Source organism: Podarcis filfolensis (assembly GCF_964270895.1).
Source record: "Podarcis filfolensis genome assembly, chromosome: 4".
In the NCBI taxonomy this organism is placed as follows: Eukaryota; Metazoa; Chordata; class Lepidosauria; order Squamata; family Lacertidae; genus Podarcis; species Podarcis filfolensis.
Window position 1 is genome coordinate 49,447,930 of NC_139607.1, and position 11,995 is coordinate 49,459,924.

An 11,995-nucleotide genomic window follows, 5' to 3' on the forward strand; every position below is an offset into this window, starting at 1 on the left:
TTGCAGTTTAACACACCTAGAGGGTGCCAGATTGGGAAAGGCTCCTCTAGAGCAGCTTCCACAGCTTGTGTGCCAGCATGAAAGAGAAGTCATAGACTTCCTAACAGTTCAACACTTAGTAGTGATTTCCCTTGCCAACACATTTTTGTTAAGTTGTGGGTGAGCATATCAGATGACACAACAATTCTTCAAACAGCTCTTGTTTATTCACAGGCCAGAACTGAACTGAACTGAAGGGTTCAGCCAGCCTGCTTATATAGAGCTCCACTACAACGCAGCAGTAACTACTGAACATCACTTTCAATCCCTTATTTCCATATGTGAACCTGAGTGAAAATTATCTACAGTATCCCCCTGCTGGCCCAGGGTGAGAACTTCAGTACATAACAATTTTAAAGTTCCTGATTGTGCATTGGCAGCTGCATTTCTACTAGGCCCACACCTGATGTCTCAACTAACATCACATGTGAGGCAGGTGGGCATGGATTAGGGAAGACAACTTCACAGGCCAAATCTGAACCCCTAGTAGGTCAAGACTGGCCTGCAGGCCAAAGGTTCCTCAACCCTGCAGTATCCTTTGGAAAAGGAGGTGCTATGGAAAGGTTGTCATAGGAAACTAAGTGGATTTTGAGGCAGTTCCAGAAAGGCAGTTCTTTTTTTCTTTTTTTGTCATGTCTGAAAATTCCAGGTGAGAAAAGAAACACAGGTGTGCCTACCTGAGCCACAATGTAGAACCACAGGCTGTGTATATTATAGAAGTAACCAAATCCAAACATGGCAGTGAAGAGTCCGCTGGCAAACATCCCTCCAGTGAGATAATACCGGATAGGCAAACGTTCACCTATTATGCCACTTTGAATTCAGGCAAAATAAAAAGGGATTGATTTCTGAAGCATGCTGAGCATATATAACCCTTAAAATCTGAAGATATTACATGGGCATTTGCTAAGTAAGCTATGGTTAAAATACAGAAAATGCAAAGTTTACCAATAACATTGTAGTAGCACTATAATAAAAAGAACAATTTGAGAAACTTTACAAAGTTGCGTTATCGTAAGTTGTTTGTATTCAGTTTTCATATTTCAAGCCAAACCTTTTGGTTTGTATTCAGTAACAAGAATCGAAGTCATGAGCTGATAGTGCTCATCTGAAATCACGATCAATTCTTCTCAGCCACAGTAAGGACAGGATTTGAATTTGTTCCTTTTTAAGCAGCTTTGGTGAGTTACTGTAGTAGGGAATATTCTGTACTCTAGAATCTACATTCCTAAAGCCTAGGGCACACAGTCTCCTAAATTTTAGTCTTTTCAATAATTCCTTCGCTCCTCAAAAGCTTGTAAGCAACTGAGCACAGTAGAAGATCAGAGATTAAGCAATCATATATTTACAACTTGAAAGCATGAAAAAGGATTTTTAAAAGAGTAAAAGAATTTTACCTCAGATACATCCCAACTGCATAAGCACATAGGAATGAATAATCCAGGGCTCCCAACAACTGTTTGTAGTTGCTCTTATCTAGGAACACGTTCGTTAAAGTTCATGAGATGGAATTTTTAAGGCACAAATAGCCATTAAAAAGTCTGAACAATACATATTCAGTCTCTTTGCAACTTCAAAGAGGGATTCTAGCAGGTTAAAACAATAATTTGCTCCCTAAGCAAATTCTGCTTAATCAAATTATATACCTGCACAGTTTGTACCATTCATGAATAAATTGATCAGCTTGATATAACGGGCATTCATTATAGGCTCCAGAATTATACCAGGCCTTTAAAAAGTGGAACATCTTGCACAGCACAAGATTTATTTTCACAGGTGAAGTTTCAAACATGCCTGAGTCTCCCACTAGCACTGTATAACAAAGTCTGGGCATTCTCTTCCCCCTATTGCCAGCCACCCTGCCACACAAACCAGTTCCTATGTGCGGGAGTGCGCAGGACTGTGAGGAATTGCAGAACAAAACAATACAATTTCCCCTTTAGATTATATTCCAGTTTGTGGTGTGGGGGGGATAGACTACTTACCAAATGGCTCCCAACCACAGCGTGACTCATTAGCAATTTTTTTAACAGGCTGAATCTGGATGGCATATTCTTTGTAGGTGTTATGCTCAATAACTTGTGGAGTATTACAGTGCTTATGTAGTTCTCCCTAAATTGAAGTAATACAATTAATCTAACAGAACACCTCATTGCATAGAACCAAATAAACTATTTTTACTTTACCAATATTTCAAATCAGGGCCAGCCCACCCACGAGGCAAGTTGAGGCTGATGCCTCAGACGGCAGATCTGGGCCCGAGGAACATACTGCTTCCTGCCGCCGCCACCTCCTCTGTGCTTCCATGTGTTCTCCCTGCTGTGCCCATGGGGTGCAGAGGTGCAGGTGAGGGCACAGGCAGAGCAGCTGCACAGGCCCAGAACTGTGAGGGGCTGTATTGGAGTGTTTTGCCTCCAGCAGCAAAACATCCTGGGCTGGCCCTGTTCAAAATAGGTTTTGCTGTTTAGAAACATTTACCAGTCAAAAGGCTTTCTTTCCACCTTAAAAAGGTTTGAATAATAACCTCAATGAAATCCAGCTTTGCAAGCTTTTTTTTTTTTTAAAAAAAGAAAATTTAGTTATGTCAAGAGACTGCAAATTTCCATGAGGCCTCATCCTTCTTATGGATAAGCAATAAGAGACAAAATTTGACAGAGTATGACTCAATCACTTGCATGCCTCGAGTCAGTTTTCCATACAGTAAAGAGTGGGACTAGTAACAGAAATCAAATACAGGCAGAAAGTTGTCAACCATAAGCAGATTTTAAATAGAACAACAGAACCATGCTAAGCTCCAGTCAGGAGCAGTGAGGCAGTGTAGCTTGGCCTCTGTATCCAAAGGTGGAGAGGGAAGCTATTTCATTCTTTTTCCTGTAACAGTTCCAGTCTAGCTGGAATGGTTTTGTTTTGGATCCAGAAGATCCATGGCAGCCCTGCTCCACTGCCTTGAAGAAATGTGATACAGGTATATTTCAAAGGTTGAAATTATGTATTATTTTAATAGTCTAGGCTATATATAATTAGATATTGTTGTCCAGGAACACTATAACTGCCATGTTGGAGGTTTGGTTGTATGAGTGTTCCTGTAGAGCATTATTTGATTGCTTAACAAGTCTGCAGAAATGATATATTAGAGCAGGGGTTGTCAACACAGTGCATTCCAGATGTAGCTGAACTACAACTCTCACAGTATTTTTTCACTGGTGACACTGGCTGGGGCTGATGGGAATTAGGAGTCAAACAGCATCTGGAGGGCACGGTATACTTATTCTTGATCCATTCATTTTGTTCCTAGTTAACATGCACAGTTCTGGATGGACGAGGACCGACTGCAGAAACATGCTTGTGTGGTAGTGGTTAGAATATTAGACTAGAATCAGGGAAAATCAGGTTCAGATCCCCACTCTGACAGGAAGCTCACTGGCTGACCTTGAGCCAATAGCACTCTCTCAGTGCAAGCTACCAGGGGTAGGGGGTGGTAAGGATAAAATGATGAAGGGGCTTGAAAAAACTATGTATACCATCCTGAGCTGCTTGGCAGAAGTGAGAGTGTAAACAGCAAAATAATAAAACAGAGAGATTGTGAATTAGCTAGGACAGAGAAAGCGAAAGATGAGTAAAGATGAGACACAAATTGGATCCCAATAGAATTGGTTGCCATGGATTGAAATGTTGAGCCTTAGCAACATGATTATGGTCTGGGTAGGAATTTGATTGCCTGCTTTGAACATGAGGAGACAGTCTGGCAAAATCTGAAGATTAAGTACATACTTATTTTCAATTTCACAGCACTATAAATGACACTTTTGATTTGCCTTTGTACACATAGCTTTTGTATATTTTCACAGATCATGGGCATCTTGACAATGAGACACCTACTTAGAGTACACACAGTACAGAAGCCCTTGTAGAACTGGATGTTCCATGTGGGCTCTCAATCACTATGAACATTTTAATGTATTTTTATTACTATACAGCACGTCACATTTTATTGCTGTAATGTAACGCATATGGTAACAACACTTTTATGTAGCTTTAAAATGTACTTCCTTGTGTGATGTCAGATATGTTAGAAAGACATTTCCTTGTTACTTACCTTAACTATACTGATTGGTTTCCTTGATAAGTGGAAACTAGCATACAGCATAAAAGTCAGGACAAATGTGAGAGCCCTGTACCTGTGAACAGAACAAACATTTATATTTCCATGATTTGCAGCTATACACTTGCAATCCTTTTAGGCTGTTCCATTGTTATATCCAGTTTCTCTTATTTATTTCCAATATTTACACTGATGTAGAAGCTAAATCAAACAAGAGTGAAAGGTTAACTACAATAGGTTAAGCAATTTCCGTTTTCATTGCACAATGCTCTAACCATGCCAAAAAACAAACAAACAAAAAAAGTACTGAGATGAACAGTTGTGGTGCCTTTTTATCTTTTCCAGAAAATGTTAATTATTATTAATGAGGTTGGGGTGATGGGGTGGGATGACTGGGGCTGGGGTGGTAGGGTGATCTTTCAAAGCTACTACACGGACACATCTCCCACTCCCAGCAGTTAATTCCTGACAAATGTCAGACACAACTGAGATCAAGCCCAGAGGTTGTGCCAAGAGGCAGCCACCAACGCTGCTGTGGCTGGTTGAGTCAGAGCAGCTCCCAGGAATCGGTGGCAATTGCTGCATAGCAGTTCTGGGAGGCGTGATAGCCAGATGATAAGCATGGCTGCCAGCTCTTCAATCTGCTTCTGTAGCTTTCACCTTTCACAGAAGCTTGATGACCAGAACATAAGTGTTGTCACCTGCCAAACTCCATGCTGTGGAAAGCTTCACCTGGCTTTTTTTTGCACATCATGGTGTTGTTAAAGGTGTAAGAGAAGGCCAATTTCTTTCTGGTCAGATGACAACCCTAACCCTAAGTATACCTGGGTTCAAGGAGCAAGAGGGGGGCTTGTCAAAGTGGAAATGTGTCCCATAGTTATACTGCAATATTAGTTAGAAATAAGTGTGTGTGTGTGTGTGTGAGAGAGAGAGAGAGAGAGAGAGAGAATCTCTCTCTCTCTCTCTCTCTCTCTCTATATATATATATATATATACACACACACACGCATAAACACACCCACACACCAAATTGGAACTTCACAATTCAGTTTAAAGGAGGACCTTTCTCTTCCCAAACACAATACAAAGCACAGGTATCCTTTTCAATTTTTCAAGCATAATGGTACAGAGGTACCTCGGAAGTCGAACAGAATCCATTCCGGAAGTCTGTTCGACTTCCAAAACATTTGGAAACCAAGGCGCGGCTTCCGACTGGCTGCAGGAAGCTCTTGCAGCCAATTCGAAGCCGTGTCGGACATTCGGGTTCCAAAGAACATTTGCAAACTGGAACATTCACTTCCGGGTTTGAGGCATTCGGGAACCAAAACATTCGAGTTGCAAGGTGTACATCAACCAAGGTACGACTGTAGTGATGATTATAATGTAAAGTCTATACAGAAATACACATTTAAGCAAAATGCATCACTGTTCATACTTATTAGAACTTAATATTTAAATTGAGATTTATTTAAGAGGAAGCCAAAGCCTGACCAGGCCAAAGCAATAGACTATAACTTACCACTGGTCTCTTGTAAATAAAGTGAACAAGCGAATCCCAGGTGGAAGTTCAGCCATTTACTTGAGTATCAATTTCAGATATTAATTATTCAGGTGCTTCAGGTATTGGTTCCAGGTTTTCAACAGAACCAACTGTCACATTGATTAATGTCCTTTACATTTCTCCTTTGGTGTCACTGACCATCACTATGAGTGGCTGATTCTTCTTCCTGGTACATATTTTTATAAGAAAAGTGTTACTATGAATAACCACACCCTAGGCGAACCCCAACATCTCTCACCACCAAAGGAACACAAGCGAACAGCAAAGAACCTGCACAAATGCTGACACCAAACCCTACATATAGTAAGTAAAATAGAAACATCTCCACCTGACCCCATCTCCCCCCCCACCTCTTTCCCCCTTTTCTTCCTAATGTCTCAGCAAATGAAACTGTTTTGTAAAAATGTTACATGGGGAAACAAATACGAGAGAGAGACACTGCAAACAGTTTTGTAAATCAAGAAAATCTTTAATAAAAAAAGAAACAGACCAGAAAAGAAAAGTGTTACTGATCATGCTACAACAATATTTCTCAGCTATGGTAGTTATGAGAAGAGAACAAAAAAAAGAAGAAGCAAATTTGAAAGCAATAATTTTAATGCAAAGCATTTTTTACTATTTTCATGCTAATATAAGAAATAAAGAAAACAGAGGGAAATAAAAACATGATTTGAAAGAGATGACCGTCAGAAACAAAGATCACCCCAGTATTAAAATCTATACAAGCAACTTGACAATATTTAACCAATCAGTAATCTTGCCCACTTGTTAATGCAACCAGGATAAACATGCCCAAGCTGTGTCGACCTGAGCATCACAATTCTGGAGCCAGTTTCTCAAGGCAACATGTACACATGCTACAATCCTCAATCCAGCTTCATTGTTAGAATGTTCACCTAAAACACTATGAACTGTTCTCTATGAACTGCAAACCTGCTGCCAGACCACACTAGAAAATTTCAACTATATGCATCTCAACATATGAATTAAACGTTTACACTTACCCCATAGTGTGTAATACTTACAAACCTTCCAAAGGGTACCATACTGTATGTATAGTAAATTAAGAATAGAACCCATGGTACAACACAGGGACAGGAGGAGGCAGAAATGCAGTCATTTAGTCAGGTTGGCATTTATTAGCTATGGAGGTTAAGTGGCAAGAGAGCCGGTCTTCTGGATGTCTCTAGCAGACTTGCCTTAAAAGTGGTGTCAAGGTTGGGGTGTATATAAGAGACTGCCCTCAAAATACTTTGCAAACTTGTCACAACAGGGTGTATGTTCCTGAAGCTGGACCTTTAGATCAAACTGCACCACCCTATAAAGCACTGAGAAGGGTTGCAAACCAAGCAACGGAGTTTCTGCAGGATTAGAGTTTAGAAACAATTTTTTATTTTTATTCTGTTGTTGCTGAGGTCTCCAAAACCGTCTTCCGGGAGGAAGAAATACCAAGGTAAAACTAAGTTGTTCAGTAGCACCTGGTATTCCTTCAAATATTTGTTTACATGTAGTAGCGCTTGAAGATTAAGACCATGCTAGGCTGCACTTTATAGATCTAGTTGCCTTAGAGGCAAAATGCCATAAACACTGCTATATGGAATTCTTTACAAGAGACAGAAGGGCAAACAAAGCAAAAGTCAAGTGAAGAACAGTTTCTTTCTCACAATAGCCTGTAAGTAAATTCTAAGCAAGTTGATAGTCTACACTGCAGGGCATGTATGTAAACAGCCTCACTGCTTCTGCCTTCAGGTTAGCACCTCTTACCAAACTGAATCCAGGAGTTTGGATTTGCAAACACCAAGATCAACTAAACACATCTGAAAAAGTGCCTTTTGTTTTCATCTCAGCTCTTCAGGAGGATCAAGCTGGTGAAGTGATTGTATCATATCTGAAGAATAGTACTGCAGATGCATGCAAATAAATGTGCAAGACATGGGGAAATAGTGCCATCGATGATTGGACCTGTTAAGCTCAGTTGTGTAACCAAGATTCTTTAGAAAAATATCTTGAATATTCTACATGTATGGTCATCTGTCATAAGACACAACTATGCAAACTTGTTTAGGAACAAATCCATTGCCCTCAAGCTTCTTTTGGGCTATGACTCCTGGCAAGGGAGTGTCCTCTGGGTGATTTCCCCATGAATACAACTTCCACCTGCAGTACACCAATAGGTGGAAGTGAAATCTTTTGGCCCTGCTTGAAATACTTTTGCACCTAAAATGGCACCTCCCATGACAAAAGACTAACATTAAATGACAGTTTGGTGCTCTTTAATGGAACCCCAAAGGGCTCAGTGATATAGCAACTGTCTCTGGTTCAATCCCACATCTCCAAGTAGGTCTGGGAAAGTCCCCTGCCTGGAATCCTGAAACGCCACTGCTAGTCCATGTCGATACGTACTGACCTAGATGGACTAATGATCTGACTCACTACAAGACAATTTCCTGTGTTCACTTCACTAAAGTGGCTTGCTTATTTATTTAAAAGACTATACTGTACATAGAACACTTTGACCATATTGGGACACTTAACCTAATAATATAGAGGGGAAACCACAAATATATACAACAGTAATAAAAGCAGTCATAACACCAGATTTTAAAGGACTGAGAGGGGCGGGGAAGGTTGGGGTTGGGGTTTTGTTGTTTGCCAAGCAGGCAAGTGAAGTTCCTGGGGAGGGGTTCTACAGAAGCTTACACCCACCCACCCTTCCTTTTAATCAAACTTAATGGGCAAAATGAGCTAAAGAGCATCACCATGGGATTCTATGCCTGTGTCTACTCAAAAGCAAGTCCCACGAAACTACATGGGATTTATTCCAACAGTGCAGGGGGTTGGAGTCCAGCCGTTGGACTAGATCACTATCGGGGTTCCTTCCAACCCTACAATTCTGCGATTCTCTTCCTAGGTTATAAGGGGGCACAGGCTTGCAGCCGGAGAGGCTAACGGCATTAAGTTATCTGGAGTCTGTGCCCTAAAAGAGTGCGCGCGCGTGTGCGACAGTGACGACACAAAGCAAGGGAGCCCAAACGCGCTCGCGCGCCCCAGCCTCCTCCTCGTCGCCCCCGCCTTGATGTCCATCAAAGGGGAACTCCGTTTCCAGGCGTCTCCATCAGTGGCAGGTGCAGCGCTGACAGAGCTGCCTCCCCCTCAGGGCTCAGGCAGAAAGGAGCTGCCTCCTAGCCGAACGCGCCCCCACCCCAAAGCTCCCGCCTTCCCCCTGCCCGCATTGTTCCCTCTCGGAGGGTCCCACCTGGAGGGACGACGACGACGACGACGACCGTCTGCTCACCTCTACAGCTCCCTGGCGCTCCGAGGCGGAGGCACCGTTTCCTGGCAGCCTCGGCAGCCACTTCCTGGTCGAGGCGCCGCTCCCGGGCGCGGTCTCGCTTCATTCAAGCCGAGCCAGTTCTGGTGCGCTGCTGCTACAAATAGTGACAGGAGAACCTGCTCTGCTCGCCGCCAGGGCCGCCTCCCTCTCGCTCTGACGGCAGCAGCTGAGAAAGAAAGGCGCTCCCAGGCAGGGCCCGAGGCGGCAGGGCTCAAAACTGCCGCCAGAGAGAGAATCCGGCTTCCTGGTCATAAAACCGTATATGCCTCTTCGTCTTCGCCACACCACCAGGGAACTGGTCTTGCGAGGGAAGCTCATAGCCATGCCATTTTCTTTTAAAGAGATTGCTGGCTGCGTCGACTTGGCAGCTGCCCGGCAGGCAGAAACCCAACAGGGGCAGCTTTCCAAACCACGCCAGTTAAATGTCTGCCACGAAGCTTATGTCTGCAAAACAGACGGCAACCTTAGTTATGCATATTATGCCCACTCACTTCAAAACTTCCCTATCAGCTTGCAAATGCAGGACATATCTGAGGTGCCTACGGCAGTGACAACTGAAAAGATCGTTTTTCCTGAACACATACAGTCTTTTTCTCTCGTTGCTAACAAAGTCAACCCAAATACATATGAGATTGCATCAGTGACTTTTAAATCTTCTAAGCCGAGTATGCGCAACGACTGAAGCTCAGTGTTTCTGTAAGTTTCTTTTTAGCTCATAAGCTAAAAATACTAGCGTACTGCTGCTGTTGTTATTGATACAGTGCTCCCAGAATACATACTGTTTTTACAGTGTAAGTATAAACAGGACAGAGAACAAGAACCCAACTGTACGCATGTTTACTCAGAAATAAGTCCTGTTTAGTTAAATGGGCATTACTTCCTAGTATGCATAAGAATGCAGCCTAAAGCTGTAATCATGCACAAATTACCTTGGAGTTGTACTAAGAAGTATAGAGGGGCTTCTGTGTAGATATGTATCAGATTGAATCCTAGAACATAAATAGTATTTATGGTCCATGAATAAACAAGCAAGCAAACTGGCTTCAAGTTACAAGAAAGGAGATTCCAATTTCCAACTAAACATTGGGAAGAACTTTCTAATAGTCAGAGCTGTTCAACAGTGAAATGGACTCCTTCAGGAGGTTCTGGACTCTTGTTCCTTGCAGGTTTTTAAGCAGAGGCTGGATGGCCATCTGTCATAGATGCTTTAGTTGAGATTCCTGCATTCCAGGGGGTTGGATTAGATGACCCCCATGGACCCTCCAATTTGGATTCGATGAAACTGAAGACTAAAATCCTATGCACACTTAATGGGGCGTAAGTATCACTAAATGCAGTGGGATTCACTAACAGCAAATATAAGGAGGTTTGTGCCTGAGGCTACGTGCACACGTTTTATTCTTGAATCAATGGAGCTTGAGTACTTGTTTTTTCTACATAGTTCACACAAACAATATAGTTCTCTTGCACATCTTTTTGCTCCTGAAAAGTGCTTTTTGATTCAGCACTAAAGAGCAGATTTTCTGGGGGAAAGCAGCAGGGCAACGGCAAAACCACTTGGACCAGTGCCTAGAAAGCACAGTACAAGCAGAAAACCACTCTGGCCTATACTTTCTAGGCACAGGACAAACTAAAGTCCTGGACAAAGAGCTAAAGTATGGACAAGCCATTAATGCATTCCACATTCACCATGAAGTGCTGACTTGGTGGTGTGATCATTCCAGAAATCAGCTCACGTTGAACAGTATACTGTGTGATGAAGCAGGGGCCAGAGGCATACCCATAAAGGAGAGGTGCTTCATGCATATATTAAACTATACATATGTTAAACTATGTTCCTGTGGTTCTGATTAGATTATGTTGGCTAGTGATTACACATTGTTCGTTTTAAGTTTTGTCTAATATACACTTTCTCCAAGATACATTAAGGAGCCCTTATATATCCAACAGCACAATTCTGTTGTTTTAGAATAGGATTTACTCTCAGCTGAGTGTGGGTTGGGGCCATAGCTGTCAACTTTTCCCTTTTCTTGCGAGGAATAAGGGAATTTCCCTTAAAAAAAGGGAAAAGTTGACAGCTATGGTTGGGGCTGGTAGTGAACCAAAACAACTGCAGGGGAACCAGAGTGAGTGAGGAAGGTTGTTATACAGGACTGCAGCAAAAAACCCCCACTGTATTCCCCTTCTCCCTTTCAGAGCTAAAATATGTATTTCTGAAATAATTAAGTCTTCCATGTAGTTGCATGTTCTGGTGGTACTAAAGTGTTCTGCAATTTCCTGTAACTGCTATCATGACTCTGCTAAATTTATATTTTCCCAAGTTGCTGCTTCTAAAAGCATAAGAAACCTGTCCTAACGTCTTTTCCAATGTTGCTTTTAAATGGTTAGCTGCACATCAGAGTCACGTTTGTTTTACTTTTGACTTAACTGTTTAGGGTTGTTTTGAATACATAAGTACAAATACATCAAAGGTAAAACTGGAGTATTTTTAGAACTGGCTCTACATGAAATCAAATTAATTAACATCAACATATGAAGTACCACTTTTGGATTTCAACAAGACAGCTCTCACTTTAAAACTGAAATTTTAAAAGCTGCATATACCACTTGCTTGACCAGGATGACACATTCTAATGTCAATGCTAGTATCCACTCAATGAGAAGGGCGTGTGCTGACCTGTTCCCCCAAATAGACCATTATTATGCACCATGAAGTGACTGGGAATGCCATGGCCTACATCCCGAACAGCAAAACTATGCTAAATTGTATTGCTACCTCTTGTGAAAGAAGCAGCATCCCCTGATAAATCCTTTCCAAAGGCAGTAGCATCAGCACACATCCCACATCTTCTGGAAGCGTGGGTGGCACTCCAGACGCCTTGGACTACAACTCTGTCCAGCCCGGCTCGCACGGGCAGACGTCGTCCCTCCTGCGCAGCGCCGGGGCTTCCCTGGCCAA

The 11,995-nt window shown here is 42.2% G+C and overlaps 1 protein-coding gene across 4 annotated transcripts in view; it reads right to left on the minus strand.

Moving 5' to 3' along the window:
* Positions 1-11,970, minus strand: part of SLC37A1 (solute carrier family 37 member 1) — a 31,574-nt gene extending 19,604 nt beyond the window's left edge. For 2 of the 4 annotated variants that reach the window (XM_083611852.1, XM_083611850.1), the window contains exons 1-6: positions 11,813-11,970; positions 5,661-5,868; positions 4,136-4,217; positions 2,025-2,151; positions 1,437-1,515; positions 717-852 (exon numbers count right to left, since the gene is read on the minus strand). In XM_083611852.1, the coding sequence (XP_083467978.1) occupies positions 717-852; positions 1,437-1,515; positions 2,025-2,151; positions 4,136-4,217; positions 5,661-5,716 (480 nt within the window). In that variant the 5' untranslated portion in view covers positions 5,717-5,868; positions 11,813-11,970. Of the gene's footprint in view, positions 1-716; positions 853-1,436; positions 1,516-2,024; positions 2,152-4,135; positions 4,218-5,660; positions 5,869-8,997; positions 9,481-11,812 lie in introns of those variants that run through there. The other 2 variants (XM_083611849.1, XM_083611851.1) reach the window with 2 other exon arrangements.
* Between the last annotated feature and the right edge of the window lie 25 nt (positions 11,971-11,995).